This window comes from Fringilla coelebs, assembly GCF_963513975.1.
Source record: "Fringilla coelebs genome assembly, chromosome: 2".
In the NCBI taxonomy this organism is placed as follows: Eukaryota; Metazoa; Chordata; class Aves; order Passeriformes; family Fringillidae; genus Fringilla; species Fringilla coelebs.
Window position 1 is genome coordinate 96,485,932 of NC_140029.1, and position 27,530 is coordinate 96,513,461.

At 42.0% G+C, this 27,530-nt stretch overlaps 1 protein-coding gene across 2 annotated transcripts in view; it reads left to right on the forward strand.

The window, feature by feature from the left end:
• The window catches only part of DCBLD2 (discoidin, CUB and LCCL domain containing 2), a 56,075-nt gene that overhangs the window by 17,455 nt on the left and 11,090 nt on the right, over nt 1–27,530 (forward strand). For both annotated transcript variants that reach the window (XM_084201154.1, XM_084201155.1), the window contains 7 exons: nt 3,087–3,224; nt 4,399–4,450; nt 17,871–17,943; nt 20,744–20,877; nt 21,534–21,574; nt 23,683–23,898; nt 25,119–25,243. In XM_084201154.1, coding sequence (XP_084057280.1) covers nt 3,087–3,224; nt 4,399–4,450; nt 17,871–17,943; nt 20,744–20,877; nt 21,534–21,574; nt 23,683–23,898; nt 25,119–25,243 — 779 coding nt within the window. The remainder of the gene's footprint in view (nt 1–3,086; nt 3,225–4,398; nt 4,451–17,870; nt 17,944–20,743; nt 20,878–21,533; nt 21,575–23,682; nt 23,899–25,118; nt 25,244–27,530) is intronic.

The following is a 27,530-nucleotide window of genomic DNA, read 5'->3' on the forward strand; positions in this document are numbered from 1 at the left end:
CTTTCCTAAAGCTTCAATTTGGAGAGGAAGAAAAATATTTACTTCACTGAGGCTGTTTTTGTGCAATTCAAATGCTGATCCCGCTAAATTGAGTCTTTTTCTAAAGAGGCTAGTGGAGTGTTAGGTTTATTAACCCTCTTTTCCAACTGTTACCTAGGTAAGTGTGTGTGAAAATAAGTATGTGCTTGGAGCTGTTGAGCCAGACTTGGTCTAAAATAGGAAACACTGAATACCTTAAATGGCAAGGAATGTCATGTTCTGATAAGTCTATTACTCACTTTTACAAGGGACTTCATGGGTTTAAGTAAATTCCTGCTTCATTTTTTTCCCTTGCTTTTCAGCTGTGGCCTGCTGATGTAGCAGCACAGTATGTTGGGGAACACCGTGTGTGTTGTTCTGCTTTTAATAAATTAAATTACAGGACCGTGATGTTAAAAGTGGTAAATACAGATGAGGCAGGGTTTGGGGTTTTTTTTTAGTGTTTGAAGCAACAGACGCTGGAGAGATTAAACAGTGGCTTGAATTTTCTTGGGAAAATTATGGACTTATGCTAAATTTTTCCATTCAAGACTACTGACATGGTCTACCATTAAAATACTTGTTTTACATAAAATCTGAAATTCAGTCATACCTTTTTTAACCCAAAATGACTTAAAAGTTGGCTGGTTAGATTAAAAAATAAATTGTTAGTGAGTTCATTGATAAACAGAGAGGGTTTCTACTGAAGCTTTTAAGGGCTAGTGCTTATTCCAAGCCTATTGAGTATTTATGAAGAAATCAAAAGAAGATTCAAATGCTCAGTGTTAGGTTTGTCTCTAGTGTGAGACAGATCTAGAGGAGTTTATAGGATTTCAGTACAGTCAAATAAATCACTGTGCATCTGCAGTCAGATGTACTTATTTAAGACATGAGAGTTCCCTCTCCTGCTGTATTGTAGCTGTACAAAAGCACTCGGGATCCTTCAATGCATAAGTACAGACAAAATACCAATATTACATCTTCTGCACACACTTTCTGACAGAGGTGTTGTTGCTGTCATGCTTTGTCCATTCCTAGTGCTTGCCTTTTAAAAGATTGTCAAAAATCAGGCAAGAGGCCAGGGAAGAGTTAGAAAAATTATTTATAGTCTCAAAAGTATGCCTTACTATGAATCATGAAGTGCATCACTCTTGTGACACAGTTTGTCAGAGGCCATATGTCCATGGGACAAGCAGCACTGGAGAGTTTATCCAAGCTGGATTTAAATGGCTTGCACTATGTATTTGCCTGAAGATAAATGGTGTTTTAAGAGGAGTCTCATGATGGTCACTCAGGTAACAAGATCCAGTGGCTGAAAACAAAATTAAAAAAAAAACTTTTCTGTTTTTTTATTAGAAGATAGCCTTGCTTTGTTAAAAAAAAAATCTGAATAAGCAACATCTAGAAAGCTCTGAATAATGACAGGAATTTCTATTTTCATTTTTTAATTTTTTTTTTAATTATTTTGATAGTGTTTGGGAGTGCAGTTCACTTTTTAAAGGAAATTGATGTACATATTATATTTATTTTGTATTATATTTGTTAGGAACTATTCCTGCAGGACTGTGCTACTCCACTTCCTCTACATTAGTATGATAATTTGCCTTTATTTGAGAAAGGAGTCTTGCCTCTTTTTCTGCTATTTCTGCTATATAATAACATATTCATTATGAGGAAAGCAAGTGGAATGATGAGCTGAAACAGAGGCAGTGTCATTTACTGCTGGTGATTATCCACTTTGCTTATCCACTGCAGAATCTCAAATAGGGTTATAGATGGTTTCTATGATATCGAATGATCATGGTAGCCTGTAGAACAGAAGATTATTTTTTCTAAACAAGTTAATTAACTGATCAGTATCTTTACTAATGCTTCTTGTTAGTAGGGCTGGAGAATTCCATATTGACTGAGGCCTGTTTAACAACCATTCATCCATTAATGTGGTATCAATTCTAGAACTTCATAGGGCAAATACTGTCAATATCTGTGGACTCCAGCAGTTGAAATTGTGTTATTTTTGTTCATTTTCTATGGCAAGAGAAGCACTCAGGTACAGAACCTTTGTTATATATTGTTTCAGGTGGATCTGTGACCGAGGAGTAACGTGCATTGACTCCATGATTGCAGAAGGCTGAACAAATGCTTTATTAAGCTATACTATATTATACTACATACTACACTAATATTATATTATACTATACTAAAGAAAAACCCATGACCTTTACAGACAGTCATGATGCAGCTTTCACCTAACTGGTCAATCAATCCAAAACACCATCACCAGTGTCCAATTGACAAATCCCTTTTGGTAAACAATCTCCATAACACATTCCCCATGTACCATACAACAGATGCAGCAAGTGAAGATAAGAATTGTTTTTCTTCTTTGTCTGAGCTTTCTCACAGACTTTCAGCTTCCCAGGAAAATCCTGGGAGAGAGAATTATGTCTCTCTCTGTTCAAAGAATATGTGAATACCACAGTTATGTTTTTTAGGTGTGACAAAATAGAAAGTGAACTAACTGGTAATTTATCTTAATGGTGCTTACCTGTGATATGATATGTATAATACTGCTGAAATGCAGTAAGCTGTGCCTGCTGCTGTCCAGAATTAGGGAAAATACGTGACAGAAATCATGAAAGAATCTATGAGGAGGAAGTGCTTCAGCAGCTTTGGGAAAAGGAGGGCTTTTTTCTCATTTGCTTCTGTCGATGCTTCTCATTGTCCTAACTTGATCCTTTTCCTTGTGAGATTCCTCATGTTCTTTGAAGCTGAGTGTGGAGGTTTGCATGGCTAGAGATGAATGGGATAAGGTCACATTTATCTGCAAGGTGTTGGGGTATGCAAGACCTTTGACAGTGACAAAACAAATGGGGAACTCACAGTCTGCCATTTGCTTTAAATGACCACTAAGCATTATTTAGTGTCATTCTCATGTATTTGCTTTTGAGTATCCACCAGAACTAATGTGAGCCTATGAAGATGAAATAAGAGTCTGGAAATTGAATAAGATGTTTATTACATGTGTTATTTTGGGTCAATATTTGTTCTCCTCCTTCTCTCCACAGGAAAATACTGTGGGTTTGGCTTTCAAATTGATGGTTTAATTACATCAAAAAGTAATGAAGTCACAGTACAGTTCATGAGTGGAATTCACACTTCTGGACGTGGATTTCTGGCAGCTTATTCAACTACTGACAAATCAGGTATTTATAATTTTTTGGTGATTTTTCTCTTCTGGCAGAATTAGAGCTGTCTAGTAAAAACAAAACCAGTTCATTTACTCTCACATTCTTACGAATTAACTTCTAAAACTTTAGTACACTCTTCATGATATTTCTGTGTAGGAAATTTTGACTGCCTACCTAAAAGTTGCTGTAGTTCTAAAGAAATGGTATCAAAGCTTACCTTGAGTAGCAGAGGAAAAATGTCAGTTGTCTGTTATGAATGAGAGGACTGCTTCAGATTGAGGACAAAATGCATTTTTTTGGGTAGAGTAGTTAAGGTGGCAGATAGCTAACAAGTTTTCTTATCAAACTGTATATATTTTACACAGACTAACCTCATGAAAATTTTTATTTCAGTAGCAGCATCCTGTACTCATTTAACTTTAATGTCATAATCTGTGGACTGGTTTTTTGTCCTTTTCGTGGGTTTTTTCCCCCCTGGTTTTGGTCCTTTTAAGCCTCTGAAGGAGGTTGCTGTATTTGTTTTGCATCTCCTCCCACTCATTGTAAAGGTGAGTGATAACATGAGGTCTGCAAGGAAATGAAGGAGCAGCAGCAACTGCCTCAGAAGGCAAAAAGCCCTACCTAGAAGTTATTCTAAAAAGAGCAGATAAAGAGTCTAAGTTTTTAATTTTCTAAAGTATTTGATGCGTTCCTCTCTGTATTTTGGACTGTATGTGTTGATACACAGCAGACACAAACAAGAAATTTGTGGTATCAGTCATGGATGCCAATAACACAGCATTCTAACATTTGCTCTCTGTGGTGCTTGTGTTCAGCACTGCAGAACCATTAAATGGTGAAAATACAGGCCTCTTTATCTTATTAATTTAATTTTGTGAAAAGAGCATATGTTTCTGTTTCTGATTTCACTCTGAAATATAGCTATAAATTAAAATTAAGCTGCACAAAAAAAAAATTTTGTAGTATTATCTAGTGTCATATTCTCAGTAGATTTCCCAGTTATTCAATTAGCAAGGTTCTACTGTGATACAAAATCTGTTGCAAGAAAATTTAGTAGGAATGTGGTTTTTTCATTCTGAGACTTTTTGTTAAGCCTCAGAGGCTCAAATGTATGTATTCGCGCACTTTAAAAAGCATATTCAACCTTTTGTCTTTTTCATCCTTTTGACCTACATTTTTTTCTTTCCAGACTTAATTACCTGTTTAGACAATGCAAGTCACTTTTCTGAACAAGAACTCAAGTAAGACTGATTTTTACCTGTTTTCCTCCCAGTCTCCTTAATGAAGTAATTTTAGTGTTTCTACTTTGCTTTGTTACATATTCTGATGCAGCTTGAAAATTCTCCATCCAGAGAACTTGAGACTCTAATTAGGGTTAGAGGTGAAGAATTTTGACATTTGCACTCCTCCTTCCTCCATGTCCTGGTTTGAGAGGAAGTGATTTTTTTGGGATGCTGTGGTCAAACCAATGGGTGCTCAGATTTGAATATTGGCACCTGGTGTTGCCACTGAGGACATTGATACGCCTCTTGAAATAAATAGGGCAGGAGATCTTTATCTTTTGAATGCCTTTATCAAAAGCAATCAGATCAGGAAGGGGGAAGTTGACAGGTCCGCAGAGCGATTCGGAGGAGGAGAGAAGTGCAGCAGCTCCGTCCCTTAGGAAGCAGAGCTGGGAACACTATCCTCCCAAAGTCAATCGGGTACATCCTGTGTTCTATTGGGCTTGCCAGTCCAGGGGTCCTCACTCTGACTGACGTCTTCTGTGGCTGGGGCGAGGGGCGACCGAGGTTTTCAGCATTTCTGCAGGCTCAGAACTCTGTCCCTGACATCTAGACTCCACCCCGATCTCTCAATTTTAGTTTGGCTCGTTGCTTTTGGGCGTTTATTTGATGAGTTTGGGGGGTTTTACCCCATTGCATCCTGGGTCCGGGGTTCATTTACATGTCTGCTGAGGTTGCCTCCCTTCCCACTGTCTGGGGGAAGTGGGTTGTCATCTTCCTGGCAGCAGGCACCGGTGGTACTGAAAAGGAGAATTCTCTACAATGGAGGGTTAATGACAACTCTTAACAGGTGGTTACAACATGCAGCTAACAAAAGAACTCTCCCAGTCAGCATCAGCTCCCAGCTTAATTTAAACTCTGCAACTTTAAAAAAATAGTTACTCTTTTTTTTTTTTACTCATAAAGCCTCTGAGAACACAGGGGGGTTAAAAGCTGAGAACTCCCAGGGGGAAGCTTTTTTGGGTTCCCTCCATGAACGAGGTCAGACCTCCCCTGCCCAGCTGCAGGCTCATCAGGGGAGGGGAAGCCGTGTGGCCGTAGGCCGGGCCTTGGACAGAGAAGGGAGGTGAAGGCCCCTGCACCATGGAAGGGTGGAAGAACCCTGAGAGACATTCGGCAGCCCCCCACCCAGGAGAGGGGCAGCAGTGGGAGTTCTGGACAGGCAGAGCCTGAGATTTTAACCCTTTTCTTGGATGATGGAAGCATTACAAAATGCTGATTGTTATAAATGATTGAATCCACAGCCAAATTTAAAAAAATTGACAAAGATTTATTATATCTATTACAAATTATCAAAAATCCGCCACAACCAAGACAGCATCAATTCCGGAACTTCGTGCTGGGTGAATCTGGATCCAACTGACAGAGTGCCAGTGTTTCCCCGGTAGTTCACCCTGACTGTCTCCTACAGTCCGCTTATATCCCAAATATTTTCCCTGAGGCCTGAATAACAGGATGTCCCTTGTGTTTCTTCACATGCAAAGGCAAGCCTCGATGTCTGTATAGCTGTCTTTCACATGTACTCGGGTGGTGCCCGTGCTTCGGATAACTGATGTAATCTGTTCCTGGCTTAATCATCTCAAGGAAGAGACGTTCATGGCCTGGGAAGGCTTCATTCTTAAGCTAAGGACTTGGGATTATCTTTAGCGTGGTCTGGGAACTGATTGAATAAGAATAGGACTATGCTCCCAGACGGAGTGGTCAAGGGCATGTGGTGGATTCGTGTAATATTTTATACATACACATATTTACTTATAGCATGAATTAACCATACATCTATAATAATCCCTCTCCTCTTATTTCACCCATTTAATTCATGCTACTCTTTTGTCAAATTTTTAATTCCTACATCTACCCACCACCAGTAAGGGTTTCCCACAAACGAAGCACCATTTACATTATCCGATATTCCCCTTGTGGGATACCCTGATATACCACATAATTTGACCCCTTCTTGGTTTGTTCTTCAAATTTTACCAATGCCTCTGCTGCAGTGGTGGCATATTTTTTTCCTCCCAGTCACATGATTTTGGATGTGTCGCCTCCAGAAGCTCTCTCCGAGTCATGGGAACTATTGCAATTTGCATTCCCTTGACCACTGAGTGAATCAGCCTGATAAAACAGGGTATCAGGCAAGGGAGGAATAGGACTCCAGCTGCTGAACAGAGCACAAGAAATATTATTTTGTTCCACCATGCTCCATCGAATCCATGAGGACTGTAATACAGAATTCCACTTCTGGACGGGGACATGGGACACCTTTTTGATCTCGGCTGCTAGACCTCTTATGGTCTCCCCATAATCATCAATCTCAATACACCATTCTTATTCATTGAATTTTCCCCTCTCCTTGGCCAGCAAGTAGTCTAACGCGATCCGGTTCTGGTACACAAAAGCCCGTGCCTGGGTGTGCTGCCGACTTAATAGATCCAGGGCTTCGGAGGTGTGGTTCGAAACAATTTCCATCACCGCTTGTAATCTGATCAGTCTGTTCAGTAAGTAAATTGGAGTCCTATACCCATAGCTTCCATCCTGGGCCCATGTGGCTGGCCCATAATAATCAATTATTTGTGCTGCTGGCCATTCCTCCTCCCCCCAGGTTTGTTTCCCACTTATCACCGGTATGATTTTCTTCAGACCTATCCTCTCCCTTCTCAAGGTCTCGTACAATGGAGCCCCTAACAGGTTACTTTTTGTTCTGGGGAGAGTAAAGAAAACAGGTCGGATCATGCCCAGGGTGCATGACCCTTTCCACCTCGAAGGTAATTCTCTGTAAGCTTTTTTACCACATATCCAATAAATTCCATCTGGGGCTTTCCAGCTCTTATTTATTTTCCCTGGGTCCTCCCAGTATTTTCTCACGTTTTCCAGGGATTGGAAGGGGTTGGCTCCGGGACTTTTGACCCAGCACAATCTCATTTTCTCATCCCATTCGCAATTGGTATTGTTTTTGAGGCTCCAGTACCCCAGGGCAGGGGTTGGATGCCATGCTTTGCTTTATGAGTCTGAATTCAACGTCAGGGTAGATATACATGGAGTATATCCCACCATCTCGGTGTATTCCTTCCCTTCCCACAAATTGTGCTGATCACCCTCTGTTCCAAAATCCATCCCTCAGGTCTCTGTGCCAATCTTGAGAGCCTCGGGTTATCCCACTTCAAGAGTTGCTCCGGAGCCAAATCTTCCCCTTTCCAAGGCCACGTCTCTGCCGATTTCAGTCCCCTGCAAATCCAACAATTTGACAAACCTAGTTCTGTTGCTATTTCTTGCACCAAATCAATGAACAAATTTCTGTCCGGAGAGGGTAACTCTCCCTGAGCATATTGTCGTTCCAGTACCTCATACTGCTTGCTCGAGGTTTTTAGCCTTTCCTCTTTGATTTTCTGCCTCCTTAACTCTGAATCCTTCCGCTTCATTTCTTGAGTTATATCTTTCATTTTCTCCTCAGGATCCTCATTATTTTTGTTTCTCATGAAACAGACCACCTTGTCGTACTGTGGGCATACGTTTTCCTCATTTACTGAGGCCAGATCCAGTATGAGCAGGTCTTTTCCCCAAGAAACCTTACTGTTAAATTTCGTATTTTCGGCTTCCCAATACATTCTCCCATTCATCACACATGTTCCCACCCTTGTGTTGTCATAACACAATGGATTTACCTGGTGGTAAGCTATGAACATTGATTCAGCCTTACCCCCGACCCACGTTCGATTGCACTGATTACAAATGGGGTTCAGTTCCTGTCCTACCTCTCGTTTCTGCCTCGGATTTATGTGAGCAATTGACTGTCCATTCCTCAGCCCGGCCTCGGGATCTACACACCAAGTCCCGATTTCCAATTCACACAATTTCACCCTTGTGCCATTCATCCAACAGTACCTGCCAGTTCCTCTGAGACATTCCTTGGGGGCTTGGTATGTTGAGTGTTCCTTGTCCCTTGTTACAGGGACCACCCGGGTGCATTTTCTGCACTCCTCCGCAGAGCCTTCACCTCCGCCTCCTTTTTGGATCTCCATGCCCAGACTCTGCATCTGGCACATGACTAGGCTCAGGCTGATCAGGATTCCCACCAGGCATACTCCTCTGCCTTTCCCTCCGCCCCCTGGGGTGCCACCAGCGGCGAGGAAGACCATCTTTGCGGCAGCAGGAGTACTCTTAGGGAAGACGCCTTCGAACCTAGATGCATACCTCCTTTTAAAGGTGCCCCACCTTGATACCCAGATGGCATCGTAACTGCACGGGACTCAGATGGTTTTCCGGCACCACATCCAAAATCTTGGCTTGTGCCCTGAGCTTTCCACCCAACCCCTGAAACCACTCCTGTGAATTGAGTTCAATGATACCTAAATTTGTGGCTAAGGTTAGGATACAGTCAGTCAATTTGAGCTCCTCCTCCAAGCACTGGGTACACAACCCCTTCGGTCTTTGCCCCCTCCTGCAATGAACCATGAAGACCCCCTGACAATATTCACACTTAAAATGTACAAACGGATAGCATACACAATCTGACAGTATACAACTTATCAGTTCATTGTTTGTCATTGATGAGGACGTTGGAGTTTGACTTTCAAGTCGCCGGGGGAAGAAGTGACTCTCCATTCGGGTGCTTCCTCCTGCAGTTCGGCCTTTTTCACCCTAGACGCGTGTGTCCAGCCTTTCTCCGCTGTCCAAATGGCCATGTCTGTTGTCAGGAGCACAAGAAAAGGACCTTCCCAGTGAGGAGAGAGTGGCACTTCTTTCCAAACTTTTACAAACACCTTGTCTCCCGGTTGGATTTTGTGAGTAGCGAACCCCAGAGGAGCACTCTGGGCTACTATTCCCTGCTTTCGGTGTTCCTGTAAGTTTCTGTTGATTGCAACCAGATGTGGTTGAATCTGCCCGTCCTCAAACCTGGTGTGTCCCACCGGCATTCCATGCTTATATGGCATTCCATCCAGCATCTCAAATGGTGAGAGCCCCGTGTCCGAATGAGGCATAGTTCAGATATTAAGCAAAGCCAGGGGCAAACACTTCAGCCAGGATATCTTTGTTTCTAAGATTAATTTAGATAACTGTGTCTTCAAAGTCTGATTCATCCTTTCCACCTGTCTTGAACTCTGGGGGTGCCACGGGGTGTGGTACTCCCATCGGATGCCCAGCGCATCAGCCATCTGCTTAATAGCCTTTGATGTAAAATGTGTTCCCTGATCCGAATCGACATAGTTCACTACCCCATATCGGGGTACAATTTCTTCTAACAATTTTCTGGCCACTGTCTGAGCCGTGGCTTGTGAGGTGGGGAAGGCTTCCACCCAATGAGTCAGTTTGTCTACAACTACCAGTACAAATTTGAACCTCCCCACCTTTGTCAGTTCCGTGAAATCAACTTGAATTCTTTCAAATGGTCGGTATGCAAGGGGATGACTCCCCAGGGCAGCCTTTTTGGCCCTTGATTTGTTAATCTTTTGACAAACCAAACATCCCTGTACCTCCTGTCTTGCCATTTCATAGATTCCTTTACAGCTGAAAAATTTCAAGAATTGTTCTGCCAACGCCTGTGCCCCCCAGTGCGTTCTTTGGTGCAATCTCCATAAAATTCTCCTGGTAAAACCTTGGGACACCAATTCCCTCCCGTCAGGTAGTCTCCACCTACCTTCCTTCAAGTTCACCTCCGATCTTTTCAAAACATTCCATTTCTTTTTGGGAGAGCTGGGGAAGGTCGTCAGGGGTTTCCTCCCTCCCGATCTCAGGGGTACTTACCACCATCAACGCTGCAGTTTTGGCCTCCTGATCTGCCAGATTGTTTCCCCTGGTTCGGAATTGAGTCCCTGTCTGATGCCCCTTCACATGGACCACTGCAATCTCTTCTGGTCCCCTCAAGGCTTCTGAGATCTACCTAATTAACTCCCCGTGCATCAGTTCTTTTCCCCTCGTGTTGATCAACCCCCTCTCCTCCCAGATTTTCCCAAACACATGAACCACCCCAAAGGCATACCTCGAGTTGGTGAAAATTGTCCCCTTTTTCCCTTTCAATCCCTTCAATGCTCTCAAAACTGCATATAGTTCACATGCTTGTGCTGACCAACTTGCATTCAGAGGACCCGCTTCAATTACATTCCCCGTTTTCCCGTGCACAACTGCGTATCCGGACTTTCTTTTTCCTTCCATGATTCTGCTTGACCCATCAACGAACCATTTTTCCCCATCCTCTAATTCCTCTTCCTCCAAGTCCTCTCTAATTTTGGTTTGTAATTCAACAATTTCCGTGCAGTCGGGAACTAATTTTTCTGCAGCTTCTCTGAACAGAAACTGCACTGGATTCTGCGCAGTCGTGGTCCTCAATTCCAAGTCCTGTGAGTGACTCAAAATGGCTTCATATTTTAACAACCTTGCACCTGTGAGCCATTTGTCCGCCTTTTGTTGTAGTATTCCCCTCACATTGTGAGGTGCAAATACTACCAGAGGTGCCCCGAAGGTCACCTTCTTTGCTTCTTCCACTAACAAAGCCACAGCCACAGTCGTCTGCAAACACGTGGGCCAGCCCCTGCCGACCAGGTCTAAAAGCCGGGATAAGTATCCCACTGGTTTTCCCACTCCGGCCCAGTCCTGTGTCAAAACTCCGTGTGCTGTGTGATTGCTAGTGTCCACAAACAACTGAAAAGGTTTCCTCACATCCGGGAGGCTCAGCACTGGAGCTGCTGTGAGCACCTCCTTGACTTTCCTGAATTCTTTGACATTTTGTGTCCATTTTATCTGATCCGTGGTTAGTTTCTCATAGAGAAATTTCACCTTTTCACTGTAACTTTCGATCCATTGCCGGCAGTATCCTAACAACCCCAGAATCTGCCGTACCTCCCTTTTTGTCTGTGGAGGTGGCAGGGCAATAATTCCTGCCGCCCTTTCTGGGTCCAGCTTTTTCTTGCCCTTAGTTAGCCAATGCCCTAAATACCTGACCTCCTGTTCCGTGAACTGCAACTTTGACTTTGAAACTTTCAACCCCTTTTCTCCTAAAAGATTCAGAAGGTCTATTGTGCTTACCCTTACCTCCTCTTCCCCATGTCCAGCGACCAGTAAGTCATCCACGTATTGTAAAAGTTTTGTCCCCCTGGTTGGCGTAAAATGACTTAAAAATTGTTCCAGGGCTTGTCCGAATAGATTTGGAGAATCGACAAAGCCCTGCGGCAGAGACGTCCACCTAAGTTGCTGCTTCCTGTTTGTTTCTGGATCTTCCCACTGAAACACGAAATAATCGCGACTGTCCTCAGCCAGAGGACAAGTCCAAAAAGCGTCCTTTAAGTCAATTACACTGTACCAAGTGTCCTCCTGAGAGAGATTATTCAGCAATGTCTAAGGGTTAGAAACAGTGGGGAACAAAGTCTTAGTTCTCTGGTTCACAGCCCGCAAATCCTGCACCAGCCTGAAGCTGCCATCGGGCTTTCTGACTGCCAAAATTGGGGTGTTATGCCTCGACATGCACGGTTCCAATGTGCCCTTCTTCACTAGTTCATCGATTACCAATTTCAAACCCCTCCTCCCTTCCATGGAGAAGGGATATTGCTTGACCCTTATGGAGTCTTCTGGTCTCTCAATTTCCACCCAGCTTGGTTCTATGTCCAACCTCCCCGCTTCCCCAGGGACATACCACACCCTTGGGTCTATCTTTTCCTCATCCAGACCTGTGAGGCTGTAAAGCCTGACTTTGAGGCGAGATTTTTCAACCGCCAACCCCACCCCCAGAGCAACCATCATATCCCGCCCCACTAAGTTGAAGTCAGCGTCTTTTGACAATAAAACATTGCCAGTGTGCTTTCTATTTCCCGTATTTATTTCTACGTTTTTGATGATTGGACCCTCAAAAGGATCCCCCTTTGCCCCAGTTACCACCATGGAGTCATCGCTCAGAGAGCACCCCTTCAGTAGCCTTAGCACCATAGTCCATTCTGCCCCCGAATCTACCATAAACCATATTTCTTCTTTGTAGGGTCCCACCTTTAGTTTTATCAAGGGCTCCCTAGATGTTCCGAACCCCAGACTGAAAAGCCCCTGACACCCCTAATCCTCCTGAAACATTGCCTGGTCTTTGGCTCTGTTGGGACAGTTACCTTTAATGCGCCCCTTCTGTTTGCAGTAAAAACATTCAAAATCCCGCTTCTGTTCACCCAAGCCCTTCTCTTGAGACGGACCCGGTTTCTTTGCCGGCGCTTTTTTCACCGTATCTTTCCCCCGTTCCTGCTTCTGAGCCTCTCTCACTGCAGCCACCAGGACTTTGGCTTGGATTTTCTGCTTTTTCTCATCCCGGCGCATGAATACTTTCTGGGCTTCCCACAACAGTTCTTGCAATCCCTGCTCCTGCCATCCATCTGTCTTTTCCAGCTTTCTCCGAACATCCTCCCAGGATTTTGCCACAAACTGTGTTTTTAGCAACACCATCCCCACCGGAGAATCAGGGTCTGTGCCGGAGTACATTCTCAAAACCTTTCTGGAGTCTTTCTAACCACTCCATCAGGGTTTCATCTTTCCCCTGACATTCCCTGAGCACTTTGCTCATGTTTTGCCCTTTGGTACCCCCTCCCTGATACCTTGGATAATCATATTTCTCAAATTTATCATCTTTTGCCTCCCCTCCTTCGTCTGGGCTTCCCAGGGCGGTTTCTGGTTTGGCCACTGCTCCTCCCCGGCCCCCGGGTTTTGGGTTCCGCCTCTCCCAGTCCTTGATCGCGGCGGACCGGATCATGTCCCTTTCCTCGTTTTTGAACAGCGATCTTAAGATCGCGTGAAGATCCTCATATGTCACCCTGGGTTTTTGAGATTTCTAGAAGGCCTTCTGATATTGACATTCTTTGTAACGAACTTTCTCACACACTTTTCTGTAAACAACTTATAGTTTACATTCTTGTGGAAAAGGACACTGTTGATGGACTGTTGGTTAAGCTAGTGTCTGTGGAGAGGTGGCACTGTCACCCTCCAATCTACTGTCACTTTTGTAAAACTATAAATTATGGAGTTAGAGAATAAACGCTCTCTTTTTCCTTCTCACCTGAAAAGCAGTGTGTGCGTGTGTTCTTTCGTGTCCTACAGCGACACTCATAAGTGTATATGCTGGTTTCCAAAAATTCATCCAAACTCTCTGCCACCCCCAGAGGACCATCCATTAATTTTCCCATCTCCTTTTTGAACGTCCTTACATCACTGGTATCAGTTGGGGTGTGGATGTATCCAATCACCCCTGGGGCTGTCGGAACCTCCCGTAAGGGGTAGATTCTGGGCTTCTCCCCTTCGTCCCCACTCTCCCCCCCTGTCGATCTCCTTGTTTGCCACCTGGTTCAATGTGCTGGGGGAGATGCATCCCTGGGGTCGCTTATGTCTACTTTTTCCTCCTCAGTTTTTGGTGTTTCCTGCGGCTGCATCTGACCCTCGGCCCCTGAGCCCTGTGGAGGGGCGGATGCCACCGTGTGACCCGGTGGCGATGGCGGAATGTTTACTTGGGCTTGTGGAGCCCCTGCTTCAGGGTGCATCCCTGCTGCCGCTTGTGCCTGCCCGGGGTCGGGTTGCGGGGCCATGAGGTAAGGAGGTGGAAGATTTTCCAGTAGTTCCCATTCATTCCCCGCTTTCACAGGATGCCGGCAAGCTCGCACTGGATATAGACCAGAGTAAACATATCTCCACGTCTGCGTATTTGAGTTCCTCTGGATCCAGTGGACTACTACCAGCCACGTGGTCAAACAGAGACTCACAGGTCCAGTTTTCGAACGTGCCGAATATCGGCCAGACCATGTACCTTCCGATCTCTTTCCCTCCCCATTTTTCCATGCAAAAATGGATCATTTTCTCCGTGGACTTTCCCACCCTTTGTGTATTTTTGTTCCAGTGTCCCAGCATCCACCCCAAAGGACTCTCTCTCGGGATTTCTGGTAAGACTTTCTCGGGGACTTGGGAAGGTTTTTCCTGAACTTTCCTCTGCTGTCTGCTCTTCCCCAATCCCATTTTCTCAAGGAAAGTGGTGACTTTTCTTACCTTTTCTCACTTTGCTAGGACGGTTATTTCAAGTCCTGTTTTTCCTTCCAATGTTGGACTCTCTGGCTTGCGAACAGCTGCCAGCCGGACCAGGTCGAGCAGTGAACCGCCCTGCTGACCCGTTTGCTGCTTTCTTATTTTTCTCTTACCTGTTTTCCTGTTTTCAGAAGGTGGACAGGCTCCTGGAACTTTCCAGGCCTGTCTCTCCCCTCCTGATCCCAAACATGACCGGCTTTCCCCCTAGACTCCTTCCCGAGCCCCGGGTCTCGTGTGTTTCGAACCCAGCCTTTCACTTCCCCCTTGCCTGACCACTTTCCTCGTGGGTTAGTGGAACTGCAGCCTTGGGGTCCGCACTCGCCTCATGACAATGTCATGTCTCACACAAGCGTCCGATCACGCTCCACCCAACCACACAATACTTACAGTTCTTGTTCTCGTGTGGATCTCTTCGTGCACGTTGAGTTTTTACGGATGAAAACCCTCGGGTCTTGGAAAGTTCCCTAGATTTCCCTGAGCCAAGAATCGGGCCCTTTTATTTCCTTTGGCTGTGGCTCTGTTTGCAGCATGCAGCTCCAATTACAATCCGCGGCTTTTTGCGGCTCTTGTGTGGATCTGATTGGTTTCAGAATTCGATTCCCGCTCGGGCCACTGAATTCAGTGGGGCACCCCCCGGGCGGGAAAAGGGTTTCCCAAACCCCACTATCAGATCATGTCGGGTTGTCACCAAATTGTTATAAATTATTGAATCCGCACCAAAATTAAAAAAATTTGACAAAGATTTATTATATCTATTACAAATTATCAAAAATCTGCCACAGCCAAGACAGCGTCAATTCCGGAATTTGGCACTGGGTGAACCTGGATCCGACTGACAGAGTGCCAGCATTTCCCCGGAGGTTCACCCCAACGTCTCATACAGTCCACTTATATCTCCAATATTTTCCCTGAGGCCTGAATAACAGGATGTCCCTTGTGTTTCTTCATATGTATAACCGAGTCCATATGGATGCAAAAGGCAAGCCTCGATGTCTGTATAGCTGTCTTTCACATGTACTCGGGTGGTGCCGGTGCTTCGGATAACTGATGTAATCTGTTCCTGGCGCCGTTTCTCCTGAAAGGCTCAATCATATCAAGGAAGACGACGTTCATGGCCTGGGAAGGCTTCATTCTTAAGCTAAGGACTTGATATTATCTTTAGCGTGGTCTGGGAACTGATTGAATAAGAATAGGACTATGCTCCCAGCCGGAGTGGTCAAGGGCATGTGGTGGATTCGTGTAATATTTTATACATACACATATTTACTTATAGCATGAATTAACCAAATATCTATAACACTGATCCTCCTGGAGTTGCATGAGAAGAGAAGTATAGATGAGATAGGTGGAAATGAGCCACGAGAAAAGTTGAGAAGAATCTTAGGTGAGAGGAGGTGATGGAGTGGCCTTTGGCTAGACTCTTCTTGTATAGCCATGGACAGAACCATTTTTCCTGTGACACAGAGACTGCATGTAGGGGGGAGGCAATGGCTTGGAAGGAAGAGAGTGCAGTGATATTATGTGAAGGAGTGGCGTGAACAGAGACGACGGGTGAGGAGGGTGGTGGTGGTGCCACCTTCCATCTTCAGGGAAGAAGAGGAAGATCTCTGTTCTCGAGACCCTTTGGCCCTAGGGGGTGAAATTTGGGGGGGACAGGTGTCCCAAAAGTGAGAAACTATGCTTTTTTTTAGAACTGGGCAAAGCATCCTTAAAAGTAGAACCCTAGAAGCAGCTCTGGTCCATGCACAGTGGTGAGAGCACTGGGCATGGAAGGAAGATGTCACTATAGCACATGATCTCCGGGCAGTGTCACATGTGACATGGAAACACAAGAGGATTCAACTGTATTTCCAGGGGAAGCCTATGGTACAAGAGGGACTCCTCTCTCCTTGATGAACTGAGAATTGATTATCTAAAGGGTGGTGATGTTCTGAGAGTTGATGATCTGAGGGTGGATGTATTGGAAATTTGGTGGGGGGGAGGAGGAATGTTTTTGGAAGGTTTTCATTCAGAGTTCTGTGTGTTTCTCTTTATGTATAGTTGTAAGTTAATAAAGTTTTTTTTCCCCCTTTTATTCCTAAGCTGGAGCCTGCTTTGCTCTATTTCTGATCACATCTCACCAAGGAGAAAAGATTTTCATGGAGGCACTAGCGTTGCACCAGGGTCAAACCATGACACTCCTCCTGTCTCTCCCATTTGTGTTATTTACATGCAGTATACAGTAGAACCTCGTTAATTTGCACTAACACATAGGAGCTAATATCTCATTTTCATAGAAGGAATAATGCTTTTATAAATATATTTTAACAGGTACACAACTTAATTACTGAAATTTGTATTACAGTTACCTAAGGAGCACTAAATGATGACATGTTAGAAATTGCAGACCCATTTCACAGTTTGGTGCTCATTAATGAGGTTCCATGGTGACACAGAATGCTCTGCATTCTGGAGGGGAAAATGTGTCATTTTCCTGTTGTCTCCTTCCCCGTTTCCATCTAAAGCAAGGCCAATGTTTAAAGCTGCAGACTACTGTGAAGTGTCAGAGCTTAATTTTTTGAGAACTTAAGCCGTGGCAACCTGGAACATTTCAATGTGCAACCTTTGCATTTCTCCTTTTCCCAGGTTCCAAAATAGGGCTCTAGTTTTAGGTTCTGGCATTAGTCAATGTGTGACAAAGTCTATGAATCCCCTTGTTTTCATGGAACCTACAGCATTGCTTCAGCTGTTGCTCAGTTGTGGTGAAAATGTTGATGCATTTGCTTCACTTTACTTTCAGTTCTTGAAGATGTAATAATTTTCATGTGTGCAGTATGAAATGGTCCTAGAACATGAACACAGGCTTGCTCCAGAGGTGCTGATGTCTTGCCTCTTGCTTTTTATGAGCTAGTGGTAATTTGGCCAATTTTTATGATCTAAGTATTGCCAAAAGCAGTTGCACAATAGCATTACTTTTCAGATGCTTTATTTAAGGGTGCAAAACAAATAAATATTAAGGTCTCTAGTTCATAAAATAAAATTCCTTAATATTTTTAATTATGTGACTTTGAATTTACAGGAGCAACATAGTATTCATAATATAAAATGCTGGCTTTATTAGTTCATCATATTGAGACTGGAACTGTATTTTCACCTGAGACTTATTTTAAAACATTTTCAAATGTCTGTCTTTCTGTTGTGTACTTGTGAGTATTTTTGGTCTGATATGATAGATCTTCAATTAGAAGATATCATTACACAGTGATACATGAATAGCAGAGTCTTGTAAATCAAAACCATAACTTTTTTATAATAGTAAGAGTGTTGTTCATGCATGCATATCCTGACTTGATATTTTGTTCTCTTTCAGTAAGTATTGTCCAGCTGGATGTGTGATTCCTTTTGCTGAAATTTCAGGTGCTATTCCTCATGGATACAGAGATGTAAGTGAAAATACCGTAGTCTCAAGTGAATTTTCATAAAACACAGGGTGGCTAATGCAAGTCAGTTGTAGGTGTTTGCATTAGTTGTGCTTCCTCTATGCTGGGTTTTGTATCTCCTAAAAGTGAATAACATGGTTCTCGTTTTTTAGCACTGGTACTAAATAACAGGTGCTTCCGATGTTGCCATCTCCAAGAAGTGGAGTAGTGTAGTGGAGTCTCAAATACTTGCCTAAGTCCTGCAGAGAAGGGTGGATCAATCAAAAGATTGTTTTTTTCCTACTTCCTCTTTTCTTTTAGTTGGTTTTCTCAGGCTGGGAAATTGAGTTTTATATGAAAGAACCAGTTATTTTAATGATGTTGTCTTATTTTTGACAATGTAGTGCCTCTTTCAGCAGTGTCTTAGTGGTGAATAATTTTTGTTACACTTTAGAGATTAAATACTGTTTGTGCTCAGCAGCTATAAAATAATTTGCAAAACAAATTTAATACTGTAGGAATAGTTCTATAAATTGGTAATGAACATCTTTAATACTGTATTGTTTACTTAAAACACTGCAAAACCCTATACAGTATTTTTCGAATGTAAGCCTTTGCTGGTCAATTAATGAACTTGACAGCATGGGAGCTGGCATGAACAGCATGGGAGGATGTTTGCTTTGTTTATTTTAAGTGATTATAATTTCGCTAGCAGTCTACTAAAATTACATTAAATCCTTGGTTTTTATTTTAAAATACTCTTTTAATAAGCCCTTAGATGTAGCACAGAGGTAAGACAATGTAAAAATGTTAGTAACCAAAGATTTTATTACTAAATACAAACTTGAAATGTGCCTGTTTCTTTTGTTCCCCAGATATTTGTAAATCCCAGGTTACTTGCTTAAACAAACACCCCCATGTAAAAATGTCACCACAGTGTAACTGTGTTACATGTTCTGGTCCCCAGTGAGTCCTCACTAAGGGGCTGCAGTGTAAATTTTTGTAGCTAGTAACAATATTAAATTGATTCTCTGCCTCACAAATTTGCAGCATCAGTAGGAGTTCTGCTTGTTGGGAGTTTTTTTGCAAAATCTGGAATAATTGTTTTCTATGGAGGAAAACAAAAACTTTTCCTAAGGAAACTTAAGGAAGTAAATGCCCTGTGACTTTCTTTTTGTATACTTTAGCAACAAAAAAAGGCTGTGAATTTCCCAGAAGTCAGGCTGTGTGGAAAAAAATGAAATTGTCCAGCACTTTAGATCAAGTTTCAGTTTGAGGTTTCTTATGCATCTCTTTCAAATCTATGGGAACTGTTTCCTGCTTTAAAAAACACTGAAAATCTTGATTCTTTTCTGTGTGACCTTAATGTTCAAAATCCTTGTGGGCTCAGAGCTCTTACTGCTGACATCTGGTGAGCAGGGAGGAGAGAGCTGCATCTCCTACTGAATCCCATGCTCTTACTTTAATGGAGAGGGGGGCTATGTTGATCCCTGACCTGTTGGATCTGAGCTTACTCTGGGCAAGCCTGACGGACTTGGTGTGATGAGTGCTGCTCACGATGTGATGAGTGCTGCTCACTGTGCCACCTGTAGCCTGCAAGCCAGGGAAGTTTCACTGTGACATTTGCTAGTAGATTCTGTCATCCAAGGAGAAAAGGCAAGAACGTGATACCCTGTGTCATGGTTTGACGCTGGCACAATGCCAGTGCCCCAATGAAAACATAGTCTCCCCAGTGGCTGCTGTGAGATGTAACCAGAAATAGACCAAAGCAGGCTCCAGTTTAGGAATAAAGGGAAAAAGTTTAATAACTTGCAATATATGAAAAGGAACACACACAGAGCTAGAATGAAAACCTTTCCAAAATATTCCTCCTCTCCCCCTCAGTTTCCACTACAGCACAATGAGATAAAACCTTGTATTCTCAATCCAGTTACCACCCCTCAGATAATCAACTCTCAGTTCATCATCACCCCTCAGCCAGGCCGCATGGCTTCCCCCTCCCCCACCCAGCTACAGGCTGGGGGGAGGTGAGACATCACCACCTGAACCAAGAAGAGAAAATTCCCCTGGGAGTGCTCTGCTTTAACCCCTGTGTTCTCAGAGGCAGTCCATGTCTTCAGTGGCCACACCAGGTGGCCAGTATTCAAATCTGACCACTGATTGGTTTAGCCACAACCTCCCTGTCAAAAACACACTTCCCTGTCAACCCACAACACCCTGCAAAACCATTTTTTATTACTGGTCTCCACTGACTTGTACAATATAGGTAATTAACTTGTTTAGGATGAGTTGTATGCATGTATTACTGTGGCTTTACGTGGATCAGTGCTGGATGGTTAAATCATGTTTAACCACAAGTTATGATAAAAAACCCCTTGGCTAAAAGCTACAAAATCTGCAGTGCCTCACCCCTTAATTGTGAGAAAATAAACAAACATGTTTGAATGTGCTTGCTATTAAAAAGTTTTCTACGTATTTACATGGTTTCTTGTCTAATATAAGTTATTATAGCCTGAGCTTGGCTGTCTGGCTTTTTTAGACTGATTGACCTTGGTGTTGATTTGAGGTCATTTAATTCAACAGTTACGTTCTAAATGCAGCTGGGTGAGGACACAATAAGGCCTTCTTGTGTTTTTATAAATTCAATAATAAATAAAGATGAATGGTTTCTAAATAACCAAGATAACAGTTAACTAAGAATAGTATTTTAATGTAATAATAACAAAGACTGTAACTGGACAGTGTAGCATTTACAATATGTTGTGTATATATTTAATTTATTCACTTAGTAGTATGAAATTTTTCTTTCCCTTCCTTCTTCAAGTCATCATCACTTTGTATGGCCGGTGTTCACGCAGGTGTCGTGTCAGATACTCTGGGTGGTCAAATTAATGTTGTAATCAGCAAGGGCATTCCGTACTATGAAGGCTCCCTGGCTAACAATGTCACCTCAAAAGTGTAAGTGTATTTCTTATAATTTCCTTATCTTTAGCACCTTAGGTCTTGGTAGTGTCTCATTGTGGGATTAATTTCAGCTTGTGGAGCTATATGTTCCCTGGACAGGTTCTCTTCTCTAAGTTTCTCACACTTTTGCTGTAGCGTAATTGTTTTACCAAATATCTTTAATCTCTAGACCAGAAATTTTCATTTTCCAAATTCTGCAAGGAGTTTTTACTTTCTTGGCTATGAATTCCCACTGGTCTGTGGAAAAATAGTAATTTAATTGCAGCTTTTCAGTTTCAGGAAAGGAGTGTAGCTTGTCATCATATCTCAAGACCCACAAATGAAAGCAATCACAGGAGATTGATTTGTGTTACTATGATTAGCTTAATTTGGAAAGAAAGCATTTTAATGAAGTCTCTTGCATTTTGCTGGGTAGGTGTTTGCTTTAAAGTATTTAACCCAGTATCTCTGGACTTGATTTCATTTGAGAAGGTGTTTGTACTGAAAGTGCTGCAACTTGGCGGCAGGATGTGTTAATCATTAAGTGCTTGTTCAGGCACATATGCATTGGTTTCAGTGGCAAGCAGTCAGACAAGAAAAATAAATTGAAGACAGTTTGTTTCAATTTTTCTCACTGGGTACTGCAAAACATCATCTTTTGTTCTCTGCAGGGGACCCTTGTCTACAAGTCTCTTCACCTTTAAGACGAGTGGTAAGCATTATCCCATGTATTACATGTTACTCCTTTCATACAAACTTTGTGAATAGAAGTAGGTGTGCAGATATTTTATTTCTTAATTTTTGTTCTCATTTGTGAGACCTTTTTACTGCATTCTTCAATAATGTATATTTTTGAATTGTTTTACTATCTCAACTTGATGATTAATAATCACTAATTTAAAGGTACAGCAATATTTGTGAGTAAGCCTTGCTTATGTGCAGAAAGAAATTCTTTCAGTCTAATTAAATAAATTAGCTGTAGTTTTCTAAGTGGAAGCTACTTCTTCTGTAAGTCACTTTAAATGCCATCTTTGAGTGGATGTTGGAAATAATGTAGACAGTGGCCTTTTCTTAGTCTCTTTAACTGTTTTAATAATAACGTAAAAACCATAAAGCCATCACATCTATTTTTCATAAAGATAAAGTTTAAAAAAGAAAAGGAGGGGGAATCATGCACATACTTCTCAAAATAAATAAATGCTTTTCCTAATACATAAATCAAAGGCACAGTGAATGGGGATATAAGGACAGGAATCTGATGGGCAGGAGTGTTTGGTGATAGAAATGTATAAATAAACAAAAATTAGAAAATGTAGTGCACATAATATTAAAATTATTTCTCTCTCAGGCATCTGCAAGAGCTGAGAGAAGGAATTACTGGTCTAGTGTCCTTATGCATAAAGAATATTAAACACAGTGATCCAGACAGGGTTTGCTGGGTTTTTTTGTCTTTCACAATGGGATCTGATAGTGCATATGAAAGTAATTAAATGGCCTGGAAATTGGAAGAGATAGGGAAAAATGCTGATCTAGACTTTGTGAACTTCAGTAACACAAGAGAAATTATTGAATAAGCTTGAGACAAGATGCAGCTCCAGATTAAAATGTCTGTAGTTGGGTTGCCTAGGAGTTAGGTGAGGGGGGAAAAAACACTGTAGTATGCTCAAATGAGGGTTATCGGACTGTGGTGAAGGTCCTAGTGTGTTCCTGCTCTTGCAGTTGGTTTTATGACTTGGTATGAAGAAGAGGAGTGTGTTATTAATGCTAGAGGCATGGTCAGTGCAGAGAAAGTTGAGACTACTTATACAGGAAAAACTGCCTGACTTTGAGACTCGATAGAAATTAACTGAAGCATCACAGAGCAAAGAGTTGAAGAGTAGCAGGTATTTAGAGACTGAGGCATTTCTGCTGCCAAGTGGCAGAATGTTAGATGGAAAATGACAGATGAGGACAAGAATTCCCTTAGTGAAGTGATCCTGTGCTGTGGCAGGTGACGTACATTCAGCAGAGACAGTAAACTACTAATGCCATCTCACAGGACATGGGCAAGACTTTCTCTGGGGTCCAGTCACATATAGGCTCTGCCACCTGTGCCTTCCTTGAGGGATGAGTGCTCTCCTTGGTGGAGAGGAGTTCATAGTAGAAGGGAAGCTAGGCTGTGTTGTTCAGCCTGCCTGACTGAAGGCAAAGATTGCTCTCTGCTGATACTTCTGGGGATTGTGCATGGGAGAGGAAAACCATTGGTATTACAGAAAAAGAAATTTAGCCCTTAATTTAGGAAATGTTTTTCAGCTACCAGCAGAAGGCAACATGGGAAAAAATACTTAATAAGAATGGTAACCAGAAAGATATAACTAATTTCAAGGATGTGTTTGCGCTCAAGGCCAAGATTATGACATGACTTCCTACATGCTTTGGTTTTGTTCAATTTAACACTGTGATGCTGGGGTTGGTTTGAAAACCCAAGAAGTGATAGAGACATGAGAAAGGAACTAATGAACCAGAAGCCTGTTTCCCATTCCTGCAGCAACCAGAGACACTCTTAGACCATGAAGGTTCCCCAGTGCTTCTCGTTGAGTGCTTTGTGTGAGTGGTGACTGAGAGAATATCCACATTACCCTTGGAACACGCACAAATCGTGGCATTCTCGTGACTAGTTTGGTTCTAGCATCCCATAGAAGCAAAAGACAGTGTGTTTTATTGGTATTGTTGCTATGGAATAAATTTAGATGGCAATTTAATATTTGCATGTAAAGTCTTGAAATCCAAGCAGCATAGCTTCAGTTCTCATTTGCAATCCTCGTCTTTTCTATTGTTCAGGTTGCTATGGGACACTGGGGATGGAGTCTGGGGTGATTCCTGATTCCCACATCACATCATCATCAATTCTCGAGTGGCCTAACCAAACAGGACAAGTAAACATTTGGAAACCTGAAAATGCCAGACTAAAAAGAACTGGACCTCCTTGGGCTGCTTTTATCAGTGATGAACACCAGTGGTTGCAGATTGACTTGAATAAAGAAAAGAAAATAACAGGTAAATGAATCTGATGTGACTTCTCAGCAGCATTCAAAATTTTTGGTTATTGATATCCTTTTTTCTAGTGCTGGGCCTTAGATAAAGCTCAGGTGGCACTTAATTACCATTACACTTAATTTGCTTCCATGTCCTAGGTAATGCACTGAGGAGCCTGGAGCTTAAGAGGTGTAGTTTCATAGTAGAAGACATCTCTTCCATCAGAATTTGTTGAAGTGTTTCCTGTGGTTTTATTGGATCCTTGATTCTTCCCTTTTCCTGCTCATTGTCTCCTTGGAGATGCAGATCAAAATCCAGTCAGCTCAGCCCACTGATCCCTCTGGTGCAGGTGTAGTGACTTGTGTTCCTAGATTTTCCCTAGTGCCTGTAGTGGCCACAGTGAATCCAATATCAGCACTGAGGTGTTGGCATTTTGGATTTAATCTCCAGGGTAGCTGTGCAGCAGTTGTACCTTCAGTGTCAGTGTTTTCTGGTTTAATCCTTCAGACGTGATTTGCTGTTGTTAATGGACATGTTTGTCATCTGATGTAAATCAAAATTAAATTTGATTTAGGTTGATTGCTTCATAGAGTCCAGGGCTTTAAGGCTATTGTGAAACATGTTCCACTCATCAATTTGCATTTGTCTCTTTACAAAATGCCTGAGTTGGTCTCTGTAACCTCAGCTGCACACTCTGCTATCAGCAGCATGGCTTGCTGTCATTAAGCAACTTGGATTTACCAGTGGCTTTTGTTATTACCTCCCTGGAGACTCTTTGGATTTTGCATTACTCCTCTAATTCTTGTGCTAACAAGCCATTCCAAAACAGTGTTGCTGTGTGAGTTGTGCTGCAGCTCTGCAGTGTCAGCTGTAGCAAGCTGCAGTTCTTTCAATGGGGCCTTTAGGTTGGCAGTACAAGAGCAGGGAAAAGCTGTGTCACCAGCTGGAGACAGGAGTGAACTGTGGTCAAATGAAGGGGCTGTCTCCATCAAGAAATGGGGTGTGGGGAGAAGGGCTTAGCAAGGTTGTACCATGAAAATTAAAATTAAAGTAAGTCAAATGAATTTACTGAGTTTCAGTCACTACGGAAGCTTCCCCCTGCCGCTTTGGATGAACTTCTTGAAGTTAACTGGACCAGTTAAGACTCTCCGCTATACAGCTCTGGATTCAAAAACCGTTCTGTTAATTTTTACAAAGTGGTGCCAGTTTTTTGTCCTAACTGACTGCCTCAATTTTTACAGGTATTATAACTACTGGATCAACTTTAGCAGAGCACTACTATTATGTCTCAGCCTACAGAATTTTATACAGTGTTGATGCACATAAGTGGACAGTGTACAGAGAACCTGGCATGGATAAAGATAAGGTAAAAATACCACATACTTTCTAGGTATGTTCTAAGGAGATTTCACAATTGTAAATATAAGTCATTTTGGTATGGTGAGGAATAATTAAATAACTTTTATTTTCAGTGTTATTTGGAATCATAAAGAGCAGATTAGCAGAAGAAAATATGACAGTAGGCAAATATGTAAGGATTTGAACAGTTCTAAAATTCATGATGTTATTTTTATCAATGTTTGGGGTCGGAATATTCTATACAAGAAACTTCTGTTGCCACTGGTAGGTTTTCTGGTACTGCATCTCTTCAAGAATAATTCTATTTCTTTTAAAATAGGTTCTATGTTTTAAAATTAAACTTTACTTTCTTATCCTATTGTGGTTACAGAATAAATGTAATGGGTTGTGTATTTTTTCATGTTTTCTAACATTTCTGTCAATTTTAATTTTTAAGCAAATACTGTTAAGTTTCTTATATAAGAGAACAGCCCTTGCTGTTCTCTTATATAAGGGAGGGGTATGTTCAGATTGCAAATGTTTTGCCACACAGAAAAAGTCCCTAATGTTAGCAGCAAGATAATCTTACTTTCCCCATGTTTACAGCTCTGCAGTATTTAATCGACAGCAAAAATGAGGAAATTCATGTCTTCCCAGTGGTTCTGATCAGATTTTCTTAATGAAATTACAAGATTCCTAGTAATGTGACTGGAGCTAGATTTTCCTTCTTTCTCCTAAAGTCCTTGGATGTCATTTATCTTAGTTCTATAGGCTGGTGTTATTAAGTACATGTAACTGTAATTACTAGTCTGGTAGTTTTTTTAGAAACAGGTTTTAAGGACAGTCACTTTGGCTGCCCTTGGTCTTCTCCTTACTCTGGGTTAAGAATGTTTCAAGGTGTCATCCTGTTGAAGTAATTGGCTGAAGTTTGTTAAATTAAGAGATTTTTGAGCACTGAACATAACTGCAGTAGGAGACTCTTGGAAGAGAGGAGGAGAATTTACTCTCGGGTCTGAGCCTACATGTGAACTGAAGTCACTATTGGTGTGATGTATTCAAGAAAAAATGGGAAAAACCAGTATATTTTGCTAGTTTTGAGTGCCCTCTTCTGGCCATAAAATAAGATCTCAGTTAGGAGGCTACCTAGATTTAGGCTTCAGTGTTAGTTGGACAATTTTCTTTAAAAAACTTTGCAGTTATTGCCTTGAATTTGAGTGCATTGTCCCTCTTGCATGCTCATGAAATGAAACAAATTACAGGCAACAGACCTTTCTTTGTTCTCTGTGTGTCTTTAAGGGACAGGGCATGAAGAATCAAATGTACCAAGGAGCTGGCAGCTTTAGTTAAATGAAAGAAAAAAATGGTTCAGTTTTTTCTATTTCAAAATAGCAGATTTTCTCTCTGTCTGCCATCACCTCACTTGTTACAGATTTGCTTTTGGATGCATCTGCTTGCAGGCTTCTCCCTTTTAGCATGCCAGACCAGCTGGGAGGTGCTAGTCCCTGTTTTTTTAAAACATGTTTGGAATTTTGCAGGAGACTAGAAGCTTTTCCAAGCCTTTCCTGTAGTCTTTTTTGCAAATATATTTTAGAGATTTGGCGGTACTCAAGAAAAAATTTTCTTAATTTTTAATGGATTAAAAAAAGAGTAAATGCTTGAATTGGGGACACATGAGGACAAATGAGAGTTGCAGTGTTGGAAAAGCTTTGTTTAACAGGACAAAGGGAAATGGAAAGAGTTTGATAATAAAAAGACTATGAAAGTGATTTCTCATTAAAAAGTTAGTGCTGTATTGAGCTCAGAAGCAATTTATTTTTTAGTGCAAAGTTTAAGGTAACAAAAAATACGGAGCTGCATGTAAGGTTAAGTTACTTCTGTAACACTGGATGTCAAAAGCTTGACTGATAAAAGCCTGGAGTAAAGATCTCTACTGTTAATCTTTCTTGAAGGTAAGAGTTGGTGTTGATTCTTTTTGCCCTTGCTGTTACATGCTCAGACTCAGAAACCTGACATGAGATTCAGCTTTGAGAGTGGTGTCCCTGCTCTGTAACATCTGCATATGTTGCTTGGGCAGCCAGATGTGCCTTCTTTTGGTGCTGACAGGCACAGCACAAGCAAGGATACAGTCCAGGAATTCGGGCATCCCATCAGGAAGTCACCTCTCTTATTTTGCTTCTCGCTTGCATCCTTACCAAAACAAAAAAATTTTTAGTGAGATCTGTAGCTACAAGCCTGTCATAATAAAAAAATAATCAAAAACCAAACCAAAACAAACTGGTAAAGGAAAAGTGGCTGTAAATTGGAGCCCATCTGCT